The following is a 17,993-nucleotide window of genomic DNA, read 5'->3' on the forward strand; positions in this document are numbered from 1 at the left end:
TGAGAACCTGTGCTTTTTTGCATTTCTGTTCTTAGTTATGTAATGCCTTGTTCCTGCCCCATATATCCTGAGCCTTCTGCAGGGGGTTGGGAGGAAGTAAATAATCGTTGTGGGTTTGCTTGGTTTCCATATGAACCTACCCAGACCCTGAGATCATCTTCTGAGGCCCTTCTTCATGTGCCTCCTCCTCAAGAGGTCTGGAGGGTGGCAACACGAGAGCAGGGCCTTCTCTGCAGTGGCTCCCCGTCTGTGGCATGCTCTCCCCAGGGAAGTTTGCCTGGCGCCATCATTATACACCTTTAGGTGCCAGGCAAAAACATTCCTTTTTAACCAGGCCTTTGGTTGATTTGATTGACATCCTATACCCTTCTAAAATGTGGGGTTTTTTGGGGGGTGTTGTTTTTATTTTGATTATTTATTTTGTGGTTTTATATTTTGATTTTGTTCTGTGAACTGCCCTGAGACCTCTGGGTATAGGGCAGCATATAAATTCAAATACTACTACTACTACTACTACTAATAATAATAATAATAATAAGCAGTCTTGAGGTAAGGGGACAACTGTGGTTTGATGAAGGGCTGTAAAGGATAATGTGCAAAGCCAGAATAGCTAGTAGCTATTATGAGAATTTGATTTTTTTGGAAATTCAAACTTTGAGATTTAGGGTTGCTGAATTTTGAAGAGCAAAAAAAGGGAGGGGACACATTTGCCGACTTTTAACTATGGATCGCTAGGACGACACTTGTTTTATGTGTCCTGAAAAGGAGGACGTGTCCTGGAAAAAGAGGACACATGGCAACCATACATACACACCTCCTTGCCAAAATCTGAAATCATCCCTAAACCCTGAACGTTAAAATTCTGTAGTTGTGAGAGCTCTGAAATTATGAGGACTGGAAACTCATTTTTTTAAAGCACTGAGAGTGTGTCCTGTTTAAGATGCTAGATTGCAAATCACCAAATCACACCAGAAAATTTGTCTTGTGAGCATAACAGGGGAAACGAGTTTTGTCCCATGTCTCTTGAGGAACAAATGCCTTAAACTGGATTGGCTGCTATCCTGTGTTTTCTTTAAGCCCTCAGACTCAATCACCTCACAATCAGCACAGCGATTCCCCATGGTGCAGCGAGGCCTGAGCTCCAGGAGGCCAGCAGGATGGGGCCATCCAGGCTACGTCTCTTCAGGAAACTGTGTCTACAGGACCCCCAGAATGCTGCTTTTTGCAGGGAATTGCATTACCTAGCCATCAAGCTGGGGAGGAAGAACTCGACGGTGGGCTTTTGGGGCGAACCTTTGGTCGAGTGGTCCGAAGGGCTGCACAAGCCACCTGCAAAAAAGAACTTTCTGGAGGATGCGAATGCGGAAGCGCATGCGGTGGACAGCGCAGTGAACGATACGGTTGTGGCGATGCCGTCCAAGCCTAGTTCCAGCACCAGCGTTCAGGCCGGTTTGGGGAGCAAACTCCTGTCAGAACCTCTTCAGGCTCCTGGCACTGAAAGGCAAGTAGAACGAACGTTTCCTGGAGCAAAGGACCAAATGTCCTCTTAGGGGGAAGATAGGTGTCATGCGAACTCCCAGCAGAGCACCTCCGCCATGTGGGGAGGCTGGTTTCCTCTCAGCCTCGCCATCTGAATGGCTGTCAAACACACCAGCATGTTGTCTTCGGTCTTACCCCAAACCGCAGGATTCAGATGTGCTACCCACCCATCAACAATAGTTCTGTGGGGCACAGTGAAGACCGATGGGAAGATCGCAAAGCCAGAGCAGGGACCCATCTAGGGGCGCAGTGGGCAGCCTCTTTTGCGAGGCCCCACTGAAGCTTTCAGGATGTGGGTGGCACTATGGGTTAAACCACAGAGCCTAGGGCTTGCCTATCAGAAGGTCGGCGGTTCGAATCTCCCTGACGGGGTGAGCTCCCGTTGCTCGGTCCCGGCTCCTGCCATCCTAGCAGTTTGAAAGCACGTCAAAGTGCATGTAGATAAATAGGTACCACTCTGATGGGAAGGTAAACGGTGTTTCTATGTGCTGCTCTGGTTCGCCAGAAGCGGCTTAGTCATGCTGGCCACATGACCCGGAAGCTGTACGCCGGCTCCCTCGGCCAATAAAGTGAGATGAGTGCCGCAACCCCAGAGTTGGCCACGACTGGACCTAATGGTCAGGGGCCCCTTTACTGAAGCTTTCCCCTGCTTACGCAGAGGACTCGTAATCTGGTGAATCAGGTTTGCGTCCCCGCTCCTCCACATGCAGCTGCGGGGTCGACCTTGGGCTAGTCACACTTCTCTGAAGTCTCAGCCTCACTCACCTCACAGAGTGTTAGTTGTGGGGGAGGAAGGGAAAGGAGAATGTTAGCCGCTTTGAAACTCCTTAGGGTAGTGATGAAGCGGGATATCAAATCCAAACTCTTCTTCTTCTTCTTAATTTATGCCTTCCTTGTGTCATGCTAAGGTGTGTGAGTCCATTCTTTGAGAATTACTGGCCTAAAAAACGGCATCATTGACAGGCCACCAGCACTTGAGTTTTGAAATGCGTCAGATTTGGTCTGCACCAGACTCTGAGGGAGCAACGACTGCATTCATACCTGGCTCCTTTCCTAGTCCCCTCAGAATCCCAGAAAGGTTGGCCTTTCCTTCCCAGAGTAGACAATCCACCTGTGAGTTCATGCAAGCTCCTTTTCCCCTGCAGCAACGACTTTGAGCTGAATCCCCTCGGTCACGACGACATCAGCCTGGCTGACATGTATCGCTGGAAAGTATCGGCCTATGCCCCTTGCAGCTCGACGTGCACCTCAGGTAGCTTTGCTGCGAAGGTGATGGTTTTCGAGAGCAATTCTCGCGAGGGACCCAACCTTTTGCTTGAATGTGCCTCGTATCCTAGCACCCAGAGATCTCTTTTCTAGAAATAAGCCTGAAAGTCTGGTATTGTAGGTTGACAGGAATGCATCTGCTCTTCATTCAGGTATCCGTTGACTGTTTACTTCGCCTCTGCATTCTTAACTCTTCAACCACAAATTCTGCATGGAGCGGCCCCTCAAAAGTTGGTGCCTCTCAAGCTGTCTTGGACTACAATTCCCATCAGCCCTTCCTAGCACAGCCAGTTGGTCCATTTAGTCTACTGTTGCTTGCATGGACAGGCAGTGCTGCCTAATAATAATAATAATAATAATAATTTATTTGTACCCCGCCCATCTGGCTGGGTTTCCCCAGCCACTCTGGGTAGCTTCCAACAAAGATTAAAAATACATGAAAATGCCACACATTAAAAATTTCCTGATAAAGGGTTGCCTTCAGATGTCTTCTAAATGTCAGGTAGTTGTTTATCTCTTTGACATCTGGTGGGAGTGCGTTCCACAGGGCGGACGCCACTCCCGAGAAGGCCCTCTGCCTGGTTCCCTGTAGCTTTGCTTCTCTCAGTGAGAGAACCGCCGGAAGGCCCTCGGAGCTGGACCTCCCTGCTGCCCGGTCCCTGGGGTTGGTGGGAGCTGAACTTGGACCTTCCTAAATGTGACCTGCAGTCCTTCCCCATTCTAAGCCACTCTGTGCATCCATATGGCACAATGACTGACTTTTTAGCAGGTTTGTTCTCTAGCTGCCCTGGAGCATTTAAGCCGCCACAGTGCACATAGGCAATAAACTATCGTATTTTTAAATTAATTGATACAAATTAAATTTAATGACATAATTGTTCATTGCACAGCCTTGATTCTTCATTCATATCCCAGCATTAATTGTGATGCTTTAAGATGCTGTCCAGCTCAGCTGCTCAGAGCCCCTTCATGTCATAGCTGTCAACTGTCCCTTATTTGGCGGGAAAGTCCCTTATCCCAGCGCTGTGTCCCACTGCTGTCCCTTATTGATGATGTCCCTTAAATTTCCCGGGTTTCAAAGGAAGCAGCTCCTCTCCCTCGCTCCCTGCCGGCCAGGGAGGAGGGAGGCTCCAACTGTGTTGCTTGGCTGCGTTGCTCACCCAATAAGGAGTCTAAGAACGACTGGGGGGTGGAGCTTGCATGCCTTATGCCGATCAAATTGGCCACGTTGCCTGGGGACTCGCCTTTGCTCAGCGCTTCCCAGCGGAGAGGTGACGGTGATTTTCATTGCTGCATCCTCTTTGCCGGGTTGCTGTGTCAGCATCGCCCTTGAGCCAGTGTCACCAACTGGACTCATGCACTTCAACCCCGACTGGGTTAGGCGAGCTGGGTAGCACTTCCAGAGACCACCAGGTCAAAGTGCTGTGGACTCACAGCTTAGAGTTGTGAGCACCGGATTCACTTCCACAATACAGTCGTCCACACAGCAGAGTATAGCAGAGTCTGGCAGTGTATAAACAACTCGGAGAGCAGCTCTGTAGAATATCTTCTTTTATTCTATAACTACAGCTATAATACAAAACTATATACAGAGCTAAATAGGTCTAAGCATAAATGAATGCTACACTGAGTGTCTGCAGCTGCTCTTAGCAGCAACCTTATCTCTACACACGATCTCTAACACTCTCTCTCTCTCCGACACACTGACTGACTGACCGACTTGGTGCTGGAGCTGAATAAGTAGAAAGCAAAACACTGCTCCTCCTCTCTGGAGAATCAGCAGACTCGTCAGGAGATTCTTGGATATGGGAGGGGTGAAATCTCCTCATGCTGTTTCTGTGGGAACCACCGCTTGAAGCTTCATTTGGCTGCTGGCTGGGGCTCAAAAGTCGAACATACCTGTACTTGGAAAATCCCTTAATTTGGCTGCTGATCCCTTATTTTCGAGGCTGCTGGTCCCTCATTTTCAAATCTGTAAGTTGACAGCTATGCTTCATGTCTTCCAAGGAAGAGATGAGAAAGGAAACACGAGTAGCTTGCCCTCCCATGCTTCTGGATCTTCTCTGGAAAGCAGAGGTCTACAAAGTCCCTCTGGAAAGATGGGCATTGTGGGGACAGGATAATGGTCTCCCTGTGGAGGCAAGGCCATCTTCTCCCATCAGATGAGATCTGGGAAAGTGCTGGTTGCGGCAGAGGGAAAATATCAGTCGCTTAGGCTGCTTAGCAGCCGTCAGGGAAGCTGCTAGGGGCCATTTAACGAACAGGGACTAAAAAGAAACACTTTTGGTTGTCCACCCAGGGATCAGCAGCTCCTACGCCATGTGCGTCCGCTATGATGGCGTGGAAGTGGAAGAAGCGTATTGTGACGCCCTGACGCGCCCTGAGCCCACCCATGAGTTTTGCACAGGCAGAGACTGCCAACCTAGGTGAGTGAAAGGAGCCAGTTCCCAGAACGGGACTGGGGTGGGGTTGTAGGTGTGCAATCTTATTCCTGAACCAGAATATGAAATCTATAGTTTGAGGTTGATGGAAGGTGGTTAACTGTAATGTTCTTCTGTCTTCCTTTACAAAATGCAAAAACTTTACATTTGCAAAATGCTGGGGAAATTATAAACAACTACAGGACTTATTATAACGGGTCTCCTATGTGGTTGTTTACTTAATTGGTAAACCAAAATCAGCTTGCAGAGTTTATATATATAAAATTTTTATTTATACAGTGGTGCCTCGCAAGACGAAATTAATCCGTTCCGCGAGTCTCTTCGTCTTGCGGTATTTTCGTCTTGTGAAGCACGGCTATTAGCGGCTTAGCGGCTTTAAGAAAAAGGAAACAAACTCGCAAGAACTCGGAAGACGTTTCGTCTTGCGAAGCAAGCCCATAGGGAAATTCGTCTTGCGGAACGACTCAAAAAACGGAAAACTCTTTCGTCTTGCGCGTTTTTCGTCTTGCGAGGCATTCGTCTTGCGAGGTACCACTGTACTTTTCAAGTTTATACATTTTATTAGTTTTACAATCAATTTAAAATTTCTAAACTTGACTTCCTTCCCCCTCTTTCTGCAGTTCTTTAAATTTATTTTTTAATATCTTCTGCATATCCAAATTCATTTGATTATCTACTTTAAATATATACTCTTATGAAACTGCAGGTTATTGCAATAATCCTGCCAATGCTTTTATCTGTTTGAAATTTATCTGTAAATATTCAATAAGCCATTTACATTCTTTTATAAAAAGTTTGTTATCTTGATTTCTTGTTCTTCCGGTAAGTTTTGTCATTTCTGCATATTCCATAAGTTTTTGTATCCATTCTTCCTTTGCTGGGACTTCTGCTTCTTTCCATTTTGGGGCGAGTAGCATTCTTGCTGCTGTAGTAGCATACCTAAATAAATTTCTGTACAATTTGGGTAGTTCTGTCCCTATAATTCCCAAAAGAAAAGCTTCTGGGTTTTTTTAAAAAAACACACACACGTTATTTTGAACATCCTTTTCAATTCATTATGTAAAAAGAAGGTTCTTTTTATCATATGTGTTGGTCTTTCAGTAAGGTTAAAGCTTACTGGGAAATGATAGACAGTCATACCTTGGGTTGAATGTGCTTCAGGTGGAGCATTTTCAAGTTACGCTCCGCGGCAACCCAGAAGTAAAGTAGCGTGTTACTTCCGGGTTTCACCGCTCGCTTATGCACAGACGCTTAAAATGACGTCACGCGCATGCGCGGAAGTGGCAAAACGTGACCCACGCATGCGCAGACGCGCAGTCGCATCTTGTGTTCTATTCAGGATGCAAACGGGGCTCCGGAATGGATCCTGTTCGCATCTCAAGGCACCACTGTATAATAAATTGCAGAGTTGATATTTTTAGTGGGAAATGCATTTCACTCTTGTGTGGTTATAAATCAGGGGTTGGCAACCTAAGGCCCACGGGCCGGAAGCGCCCCATGGGGGCTGGTTAACCGGGCCCCGAGCTGCCCCCGAACCGAGCTGCCTGCTCGGTGTGTCTCTGTGCGCTGTACTAAATTGGTGCAGCATGGCACGGGGGGCTCTCTTCCGTGGCTCTGGAAATTGCTTCTGTGCAGGCATAGTTTCCGGCATCTGGGCATGTGCAGAAGCGATTTCCAGTGCCGCAGATGTGCTGACACGATTTCCAGTGTCACGCTGCGCCACTCCGGCCCACGTAGGATCTCTGCGGGAGTGATCTGGCCCATGCCCGGTAAGCCTTGCTGACCCCTGTTATAGAGCCTCATGTAGTTTGGAAACTTGGAAGGCTCTTCTGTTTTCTTGACTCGGGTAATTCTACTGCTCTGACCTTCCAAGTTTGCTCAGACTAAGCCATGGTTGCTCTCTCTTCTCTCTCGCCATTGGCGCCTGCCTGGAGGTGGGAGACCAGCCGGTGGAGTGAGTGTTCCAGGACCTGCAGCGAAGGCTATCAGTACCGAACGGTGCGCTGCTGGAAGATGCTGGCTCCGGGCTTTGACAGCTCTGTTTACGACGACATGTGCGAGTCGGCAGGGCTAGCCAGGCCCATGGAGCGGAAATCTTGCAAGAACAAAGCTTGTGGACCACAGTGGGAGCTGTCAGAGTGGTCGGAGGTATGTGGTTCTTTGGCAAGTGCAGCAAAAAAAAAGGTTTACAGCATGGGCCGGGGGAAATAGCTAAGCGAGCCTCTCTGCGAGTGCAAAGACAAATGTTCCTTTTAGGCACTGGGGGAGCAAAAGAAGGGAATTGTGATGTTTTAACCCTGATTACCTTCATCTTAAGGGATGTGGGCGGCGCTGTGGGTTAAACCACAGAGCCTAGGACTTGCCGATCAGAAGGTTGGCAGTTCGAATCCCCGCGACGGGGTGAGCTCCTGTTGTTCGGTCCCAGTTCCTGCCAACCTAGCAGTTCGAAAGCACATCAAGTGCAAGTAGATAAATAGGTACTGCTCCGGCGGGAAGGTGAACGGCGTTTCCGTGTGCTGCTCTGGTTCGCCAGAGGTGGCTTAGTCATGCTGGCCACGTGACCCGGAAGCTGTACGCCAGCTGCCTCGGCCAGTAAAGTGAGATGAGTGCCGCAACCCCAGAGTCGGCCATGACTGGACCTAATGGTCAGAGGTCCCTTTACCTTTACTTTTACCTTCATCTTACGCAATAGAATCACGGGCATGAAATCCGTTTTAAGGAAGATAGCAGCCTTAGCGTATTATTATCATTTGAAGCAGGGTGGGCTCAAGTGTAAGGGTCAAACTCTGTTTTCATTTATTTTTATTTCTATCGTAAATTTCGTTGCCCAACAGCACAAACTCCCAGGAAAGAGTAAAGCACTCCATGCATTTCTGCTTCTCTTTCAACCATGTTCACAGCCCCCTATGGCACCTTTTCTATATTTCCCCACCCAGGGACTGCTCCTTGCACATCAATGCATAGCAAACAATTAATAAATCAGTGGTGGTAATAACCTAATGTCCCATTTCACTCGGAATGAGTGCTCAGTGGCTCCACAATAATTAGCACAAGTATTCAGAAAGCCAAGGAAAAGCAAGTTTAGTCTACTGGCGTGTCCTCCAGCTGTACTGCCTGCCCCCTCCCCATCTAAGGAATAAAAGAAATACATGTTCATCCCCTTTCTGCTTTTTCTGAGTACAGTGGTACCTCGGGTTAAGTACTTAATTCGTTCCAGAGGTCCGTACTTAACCTGAAACTGTTCTTAACCTGAAGCACCACTTTAGCTAATGGGGCCTCCTGCTGCCGCCGCGCCGCTGGAGCACGATTTCTGTTCTCATCCTGAAGCAAAGTTCTTAACCTGAAGCACTATTTCGGGGTTAGCGGAGTCTGTAACCTGAAGCGTATGTAACCTGAAGCGTATGTAACCCGAGGTACCACTGTAATCTGAAGTCTAGACCATAATTTCCAGTATGCTCTTGCCAGGGTGGGGGGCAGTGGCTAGAACCGTGATATCTTAGACTACACAGCAACTATTACAGTGGCACCTCGAGTTACAAATGCCTCAGGTTACAAATGCTTCAGGTTACAAACTCCACTAACCTGGAAGAGTTACCTCAAGTTGAGAACTTTGCCCCAGGATGTGAACAGAAATCGTGTGCCAGTGGCGCAGTGGCATTAAGAGGCCCCATTAGCGAAAGCACGCCTCTCGTTTAGAACAGTTTCAGGTTAAGAACAGACCTCCGGAATGAATTAAGTTCTTACATAGAGGTACCACTGTGTTTATGTAGAATATTGGGTTCTGACCTAGCTCCAGGTTCACTGCGAGAAGCGAAGTTACAGGGAACTAGGCAGAGGGCCCTCTCGGTAGTGGCGCCTGCCCTGTGGAACACCCTCCCACCAGATGTCAAAGAAATAAACAACTATCTAACATTTAGACATTAGTTGATTAGATAAACAACTATCTGACATCTGAAGGCAAGCACCTTAGAGACCAACTAAGTTTGTTATTGGTATGAGCTTTTGTTGCATTTTTGTGGGCAAGGTAGAAATAATAATAATAATAATAATAATAATAATAATAATAATAATAATAATAGTTCTTGTTATTATTATTTAATATTATTATTATTTCAACATCTGAGGCAAACAACAACAACAACCCAACTTCCCCTCCCCACAATAAACTATACTGTGAATAAGTTAGTTATCATTTGCTTTTTTAAACCGCACTTAAATTCTTCTGCCTGGGGCAGATGGCTCTGTTAGGAAGGCATGCATGTTGACCTTGAGCTGACATAAATTGTTTGCGATAGTAATCACTTTGGGAATATTAGGTCGCTTTCCTGAGTGGAAAGGGTGATCCCATACTGTTTATGAAGGAACAAGCTTGTCCACAGAAGAATCATTGCCTCCTTGGGGCTTGCATCTTTGACGCTGTTTTTCATTTTCCCTGTCCCATATCATCCTGTTCCCATCTTTATAGTGTTCTGCTCGATGTGGTGGCCCGGGGACGATGAAGAGGGAGGTGCGCTGCTCTGTAGAGCCCAATCTGTGCAGTGAGTCATTGAGGCCTGTCGGTGAGCGGGAATGCTCAGGCCCCCCCTGCGACTGGCGTTGGACTGCCTCTGACTGGGGGCCGGTGAGTCACAGAACATTCTTTCTATTTTCTCCTCCCTTCCCTTCCCCATCTTAGAGGATCGGATTAAGAGGGCATGGAGGTGACAGGTCTGTCATCCGTGGGGAGCCTGTGGGTTTTGAGGTGGGCAGCAGGAGACTCATACCAATTCCTGTCTCTTTGCTGCATGCTTTCATAACCAAGAAAATAGGCTGGCAAAGGATCCCAGCATGTCACAAACTCAGTTCCCGGTCAGACTTGCTGCCTCCCTGGAATGAGAGTATGCTTTCAGCTTTTTTCTGTATATGTTTTTGGGCAAGGTTGGCAGAAGCACAACAAGGGTCTAGGCACAGTGGCGTAGCATGGGGGTGCAGGGGGGGCTGGCCGCACCGGGCGCAACATCTGGGGGGGGCGCGCTCGCCGCCTCCGGAGTCGCCGAAGAGCCTCGGGCGCAGGCTGTAGCAGAGCCCTATGTCTCGCGGAACTGACGAGCTGTGCGTGCGTCCAGGCTGAAGGCGTCCGGCAGGCAGCGGCTCTCAGCGCTCGCCGCGGTCCCCGCGTGTCAGGGCCGCGGAGGGTGCGCCAGGCAGCCCCTCCTCACAGCCCCCCCGCCGCCGCTGCTGCTGCTGAAGCTGCTGGGCCATGTTGCATTTTCCTCACCTCTCCGCCCTCCTCCTCCTCCGGGCAAGCGGCGTCGTTTGGGTGGCAGTGTACATATGCAACAGACAATCTTTATAGAATTCATTCAAACGAGTACAAAATGAAATCTTTAGTCTCAAAGTCTCTGAAAATCTTTAAATGAAGCGAGGTACCAGACTTTCTACGATGAAAGACAAGCTGTGAAGCTTTGTGTATTCAGCAAATATGATGTCCAACACTGAACAGTGATTCCAGATATTGACTACTGTTCTGTAGAATTTTTTGTCAGCGTGGTGGGAGGATATAGAATTGCTTCATAAACCCATCTTATTTCGAATGCATGTATGTAAATGAAAATATCAAATGCTGTGGAACAGTGCTCATGTAATAAGATCTTCTTAGCCTGGGAGTCCTGTACCTGGATCAGACCCTGCATGCATATTTTTAGAAATTATTCTGCAATTGTGAGGTCTAGGTTAAGGTTACCAGATTTTTTCCCAATTAATCCGGGGACACTTTTCAACTTCAATAGATTTTGAATGGGGTCTGATTTGTAAACCCGGGGACTGTCTCTGGGAAACGGGGGACATCTGGTAACTTTAGTTACCGTATTTTTCGCTCTATAGGACACACTTTTTCCCCTTCAAAAATGAAGGGGAAATGTGTGTGCATCCTATGGAGCGAAGATGCCATAGCCCCGCGACCCTCTCCCGGCTGGAGATGTGACGCGTGGCTATGGAAGGATCCTCTTTAGCCGCGCACCACCTCTCCAGCTGGGAGAGCGCGTGAGGGGCTAAAGAAGCCATAGCCCCGCGACCCTCTCCCAGCTGGAGAGGTGACGCGCGACTATGGCAGCAGCCTCTCCGCTGCGCCTTTCCGCTGCTCCCTGACCTGCTCTTTGGGGCTGGTGGTGGGCTTCTCCCACCAGCCCCAAAGAGCAGTTCGAAAGGAACCTGAAGCCTGGAGAGTGAGAGGGGTCGGTGCACACCGACCCCTCTCGCTCTCCAGGCTTCCAAGGTAGCTGCCTGAACGGCACCTTGTTTTAGAGCGGGAAAACAAGAGGGGGGAAATTCTCCCCCTCTCTGCGCAGGGCCTCCTGCTGCTTCGCTGAAGGGGCGCTGGGCAGAGAGGGGGAGAATTTTTTTTCTTGTTCTCCCCCCTCTAAAACAAGGTGCGTCCTATTGTCCGGTGCGTCCTATGGTGCGAAAAATACAGTAGGTACTTTTTTTAAAAAAAGAAGAAGAAGGCAATTTCTGCATCCTGTCCATATTACTTGTGGCTGCATGGAATACACCCGTACCATAAATGTGTCCAAAGTCTTACAGATGTCCCCAATGCCTTCCTGATTAGACACTGATGCTCAGCCGCTGTTACCTTGAAAGGCCTCTTTGTTTCTCCAAGTGCTCAGGTTTGTGTGGCGAGGGACGAATGAGCCGCTTTGTCACGTGTCGCAATTTGGAGGGGAAAGTCATCTCCGACTCCCTGTGCAACCCCAACACCAAGCCTCTAGCAATCTATCCCTGTGGAGATAAGAACTGCCCTGCGCATTGGGTTAAGCAGGAATGGGACCAGGTGAGTCCGCGCTTGGTCATGCCCTCCATACGAACAGGATACTCTTGCCAACACCACCCAAAAAAGGTTTGCCTACTGTTGTGTGTGTTTCTTGACTAACCATTAACTCAGTTCTGTGCTTTGCCGTTGCCTTCTGCTTCTGATCTCCCCTGAGCTTTCTCTTGGTAGGGTATCAGAGGTGTCAAAGCAGAGGGTTCATTGTTTCTGTTATAACCCCCACCCCCCAGTTTCTATAAAAGGACACAAGGCAGCTTGCATAAAATCAGCGCACTACAAAATAAGATTTAGGAGGAGAAATAGCAACTTTAAAAATAACCAACCCTTTTATAAGCAGATGACAGGGAGCCACGGGATTGCATCCTTCTTTCCTCCCCTGGCCCCCAATTCACCAACCTCAACTAGGGTTCCCTCTTAACCAAGATTTGAAACCAGGATTTGAGGTAGCTTCCATAGTTAAGGAGAAACCTCACTAGCATCAATATGGTTTTGGGTCCATCACCACATCTGCAGGTGGCCAGAAGACAGATCACCACAGCTCTCAGTCCACCTGCAGTCAGTGTTGTCCATTCTGGCACTGTACAGCTACTGATGCTGGCCTGGTTCCTCCGCTGCTCATAGGCTGATTTTCTGCTAAACCACCTGCCTGTCTCTAAGCTAAAGGTGAGGCGCTTCCCCCACCTATCCAGGGCTGCATCGCTTTGGGAGTAAACTATTGTGGGTAGCTGCACGCCAGAGCAAAAACTGGATTTCTTTCTGGGCAGAGCCACACCTTAAATTTAAAGCACATCCAACACACATTTTAAGGACATTACGTCCCCCAAAGAATCCTGGGAAATGTGGTTTGTTAAGGGTGCTGGGGATTGTATCTCTGTGAGGGGGAAACTAAAGTTCCCAGGATTCTTTGAGGGATGTCATGTGCTTTAAATATGTATTAAAAAGGTAAAGGGGACCCCTGACCATTAGGTCCAGTCGTGGCCGACTCTGGGGTTGCGGCGCTCATCTCGCTTTATTGGCCGAGGGAGCCGGCGTACAGCTTCCGGGTCAAGTGGCCAACATGACTAAGCCACTTCTGGCGAACCAGAGCAGCGCACGGAAACGCCGTTTACCTTCCCGCTGGAGCGGTACCTATTTATTTACTTGCACTTTGATGTGCTTTCGAATTGCTAGGTTGGCAGGAGCAGGGACCGAGCAACAGGAGCTCACCCAGTCACGGGGATTCAAACCACCGACCTTATGATCGGCAAATCCTAGGCTCTGTGGTTTAACTCATAGCGCCACCCGTGTCCAAATATGTATTAGATATGCTTTAATTTCTCCCTTTTTGCCATCCTCTCTCCTCCCCCATCAGCCCATTGGCTTGCTGTGAGAGACTGCTGTTTATATTTCATGTTTCTTGAGATAACTGGCTCCATTTTTCCTTTTAGTGAAAAAAGAGGTATAGCTATGAAAAAGCAAACAAAGCAGAAAGCAAAACTACATAACCTCTAGTTTACTGAGAATGGATCTAGACACATCAAAGAAGTGTTTCGGTTAAATGCTTTGCAAACTTTGTATGAGAAATCGGGTTGGCAAAAAAGGAACTCCACAGCGCCATCTGGCGTCACAGTGTTAGCATGCACAAACAACACACATAGTGTGTTTTTTTCTTTGCCAGTGTAGCTGAGTCCTTGGTGGGGTACAGCTATTAAGGGGGAATAAAAACAAAAACATCAACAAAGGTGGGATGGGAAGTCAAAAAGAAAATGTGCAATGAAAAGCACCCCTATATATTTGATTGGAGTTGTGTAATAACTTGGAAGATTTGATAAAAATCATTATTAAAAAAATATTTACTGAGTGGATTGGAAATTTTATAATGAAAATAAAATAACTTGCACCCTTGCAGTAAGGGTTGACATAATGAAAATGGGAATAGATCGAGCCTCGAATCAATCAAAGTTAACTTTTGCTCTGTGCTAGATTTCAAAGAGGCAACCATACCTTTGCCTTCCTTCCAACACCTGCTTTGCCAGAGCACATCTTGAACTGGTAACTGGCGTCAGTCAGAAGCATGATGGGCGATTCCATGGGGCAACTGCCTAGCATAACCCCATGCAACATTCTCATGCAACATTCAACATGCTGACGACTGAATGAAACCCCTCTTCCTCCCTTCCAGTGCAATGCGACATGTGGCCGAGGCGTCAAGATGCGGACAGTGCTGTGTGTGGGGCTGGAAAATGGACTGTACAAGGAGTACCCCGAGAAGCGCTGCGACGCTCTCCCCAAGCCAGAAGTGCAGGCGTCCTGCTTCAAGAGACCCTGCTCCACCTGGTTCTCCACCTCTTGGTCCCAGGTAGAGGAAGAGGGGGTAGTTCTGTAGTGGGGCTTAAGATAGGGATGAAAAGAGCCCCATCTGCTCCTCACTTCCCTCTACAGGCCCTGCAGAAACTGCCTTCTTAACTGATGGACGCACTATGGGTCTCATCCACTCAGTAGATGAGGAACCACACACACCTGTGCGGGTCCTCATCCTGTTCATCACCCAGCCTTGACAGATCACCAACAGGAGCACCCTTAAGCAGGGGGCTAGAGCAGGGGTCAGCAACCTTTTTCAGCCTTGGGCCGGTCCACCATCCCTCAGACCATGTGGTGGACCAGACTATATATATATATATTTAAATGAACGAATTCCTATGCCCCACAAATAACCCAGAGAAGCATTTTAAATAAAAGCACACATTCTATTCATGTAAAAACACCAGGCAGGCCCCACAAATAACCCAGAGATGCATTTTAAATAAAAGCACATATTCTACTCATGTAAAAACACGCTGATTCCCAGACTGCTGGATTTAGAAGGCTATTGGGCTGCATCCAGCCCATGGGCCTTAGGTTGCCTACCCCTGGGCTAGAGTCATTCCTGGGCCACAATCAGATTTGATTTGATCAGGCCCACATGCAAACCACCCTGGCTTCTGTGCACACTGAACCCCTGCTCCAAGTACAGTGGTGCCTCGCAAGACGAAATTAATCCGTTCCGCGAGTCTCTTCGTCTTGCGGTTTCTTCGTCTTGCGAAGCACGGCTCTTAGTGGCTTAGCGGCTCTTAGCAGCTCTTAGCGGCTTAGCGGCTATTAACGGCTTAGCGGCTATTAACGGCTTAGCGGCTTTAAGAAAAAGGAAACAAACTCGCAAGAACTCGCAAGACGTTTCATCTTGCGAAGCAAGCCCATAGGGAAATTCGTCTTGCGGAACGATTCAAAAAACGGAAAACTCTTTCGTCTTGCGCGTTTTTCGTCTTGCGAGGCATTTGTCTTGCGAGGTACCACTGTATTAAAATACTAATTTGCATTTCACAGTGCTGCTTTGCTACAGCAGCCCTTTGCCAGCTTAAGCCAGCTCTGCAAAATTCAGCCGAGAGAGCAAGTCCTTTTAGGGCAAGAGCTTTCTATCATTTCAGGACAGCCTCCGGGGATCCCTTTTGACAGGCCGCCTCTGTTGCTATAAACGTTGCACTCCGTATCCCCCTTTCCTGCCACTGGGGAACATTTAGTTATCTTGATTTTTAACCCCCGCCCCCCTCTGCCTCCCGTAGTGCAGCAAGACCTGTGGCACAGGCCTGCGTTTTCGTGAGGTGAAATGCTACCAAGGAGAAGTCCTGGGGCAAGGCTGTGAGTCGGCTTCCAAGCCTGAAGCCAAGCAGACATGCCAGCTCCAGTTGTGTCCCACAGATGCCCCAGGTAAGGGGGGACAATTTCCTCAGGGGGTGCCCTTGCGGGCTCAGTCCTGAGAGAGAGAAGGGTCACAGCTATTTTTGCTTTGTAATGCACGTGGAGATTGTGCGGCAGAGAAGCAGAACGGCAACGTTGACTGGCTCTGCTAACGATTGGCTGACCGGCTGTGATGTCACAGAAGGGTGATGTGAGCAGGAGGGTCTGTGGTTGCCATTGGAGGACTGGTTTAGCTCCGAGAGAGAGAGACGGGGCAGGCAGGTGCATGGAAAAGAATGGGGCAGTGGTGAAACATTGGGTCCAGGATGGCAGGATTTGTGGAAGGGTGGTCTTGACAAATGAGCAGAAGGGAAGGCCAGAGGAAAGGATTGGAGGAGGAGGACGAAAACTAGGGAAGAGAATGGAATAAAGGGTACATGTTGGCCAAGAACTGCAGAGACAAGGAGACTACGGTCCCCATATAAATTCGAAGTCAGCCACATATTGGAAATAAATTAGCTCAGTCCGTGTGGGATGGCCAGGGAGGGATCAAGCTACTCTCTTACTGACGCCTGTTGTTTCCACTCTTTAGATGAAGACTGTGAAGACAAAACGACGGCTAACTGTGTGCTGGTTCTAAAAGTGAAGCTCTGCTCACACTGGTACTACAGGAAGGCTTGCTGTAGATCTTGTAGGAGCAAGTTGCCCTGATTCCACATCTGGCTGTTGTAGCTTCCCTGCCCAGAACAAGGAGCAAAATGTCCTTAAACACCAGAAGACATTACTGAAATCTGCATTCTAGACCGGAAGCCATGGTTCCTGATTTGCAACAACTCCTAGCCAGCTAGCAAGTATTTTTTTTAATGTAGCAGTCAAAAGGACCCTGTTTACACGGCCTTTCCAAAAAAGACATCAGGTCTCTAGAAACCACAGCACCAACATGTAACTATCAGACTTCAGAGTGCCCCTCGCAGGTGCTTTATCATGCTACGTGAAATGCTAAAAACCTTGACCTCCCCCATATTGTGGAACACCTGGGGCTTAATAAACTGCCACCCCTTCCCGCTCCTTTAGCCTGTAGACGGTCCCCTGCTGATATTGGCATCTAGGTGAATCCAGGCCTTTGCATTTATGTAGTGCATCAGATTGTAAGGAGCATTTTGCAGTCATTCAAATGTAAAGAACAGCCCTGCTGGATCAAACCAAAAAGTCCAGCTAGTCCAGCATTCTACTTCTCACACTGGACAACAGATTCCTTTTGAGAAGCTCACCAACCGGACGTGATGGCTTCCTTTTGCTGTTGCTCTGGGTCTCCAGAGATATTTAATTTAGCTGTTGTAGCTAGTACCACCCGATAGAACTTTCCTTCATGAATTTGTTCTTTGCTGAAGGCCACCTGGAGAGTTCATTAATCCGAAAGGAAAATGGGAGTGTGTGCTCTCTGAGTTTTTCGGAGCGGTGCCAGTGCAACAATTCTGCACAACTGCAAGCTGCGTAGTATCCATCTATACAACCCATACGATACCTCTGGCATTGCGCATGGCAGTTGGGAATTCATGGGGACGAGAGGCGCAACCCATGCAGGGCAGGAGAAGCAGCACATTGATCAAAAACATTCTTTGGTTAGGGTGCATCAAGTCAGTCTTAGAACTTGGTACACAGGAATCTCATGTGCAGACATATGCTTGGAGGAAAGTTATGTCACAGCATGAATAAACAAAAGGGGAGAGAGAGAAGCGGGATGCTTTGAATGTTCCATCCTATAGATATAGCAAGTTATCTGTGATTAATCTACAAAATCTTTTTTAAAATCACTTTACAATAAAGAGAGAGGGGGGAAAAACACACTTGTGCTTTCACAATGTGAGGAGACTTGTGGTAGGTGGGAAAAGGGCCTGTGCAACGGAAGTTGCACGTCCGTGGCAAGAAGTAGCAGGAATGGGGAGGTGGCTGACTTGGGAATCTGAGGGGAGGGGAGGGGAGAAGCTCTCCAATGTTTCTGTGAAATTGCTGGGTGGGATTTTGGCCTGGAATGATGGGGACATATCTAGCACCAAAGGCAGGCACAAGACATGCGCAACTACGCTTCTTGATAAGGATGAGCCTTTTGAGATGGGCTCTTCCAAGGATGAAGCTGTGACCTTGGGAGAGGTCATCGGGAGAACGCAGGGCATCTACAAGCAGCTTAATATCCCTCTTTGAGGCCTCTTGAAAAATATTACAGTGGTGCCTCGCAAGACGAAATTAAT

The 17,993-nt window shown here is 48.2% G+C and overlaps 1 protein-coding gene across 3 annotated transcripts in view; it reads left to right on the plus strand.

Moving 5' to 3' along the window:
* Nucleotides 1-17,575, plus strand: part of LOC307218637 (ADAMTS-like protein 2) — a 40,210-nt gene extending 22,635 nt beyond the window's left edge. For 2 of the 3 annotated variants that reach the window (XM_079981247.1, XM_079981249.1), the window contains exons 10-18: nucleotides 1,078-1,501; nucleotides 2,685-2,791; nucleotides 5,105-5,231; nucleotides 7,181-7,394; nucleotides 9,712-9,867; nucleotides 11,884-12,054; nucleotides 14,213-14,389; nucleotides 15,630-15,774; nucleotides 16,337-17,575. In XM_079981247.1, coding sequence (XP_079837373.1) covers nucleotides 1,078-1,501; nucleotides 2,685-2,791; nucleotides 5,105-5,231; nucleotides 7,181-7,394; nucleotides 9,712-9,867; nucleotides 11,884-12,054; nucleotides 14,213-14,389; nucleotides 15,630-15,774; nucleotides 16,337-16,455 — 1,640 coding nt within the window. In that variant the 3' untranslated portion in view covers nucleotides 16,456-17,575. Of the gene's footprint in view, nucleotides 1-1,077; nucleotides 1,502-2,684; nucleotides 2,792-5,104; nucleotides 5,232-7,180; nucleotides 7,395-9,711; nucleotides 9,868-11,883; nucleotides 12,055-14,212; nucleotides 14,390-15,629; nucleotides 15,775-16,336 lie in introns of those variants that run through there. The other variant, XM_079981248.1, reaches the window with a different exon arrangement.
* The last annotated feature ends 418 nt before the right edge of the window (nucleotides 17,576-17,993 follow it).

This window comes from Podarcis cretensis (assembly GCF_951804945.1).
Source record: "Podarcis cretensis genome assembly, chromosome: 6".
Classification (NCBI taxonomy): domain Eukaryota; kingdom Metazoa; phylum Chordata; class Lepidosauria; order Squamata; family Lacertidae; genus Podarcis; species Podarcis cretensis.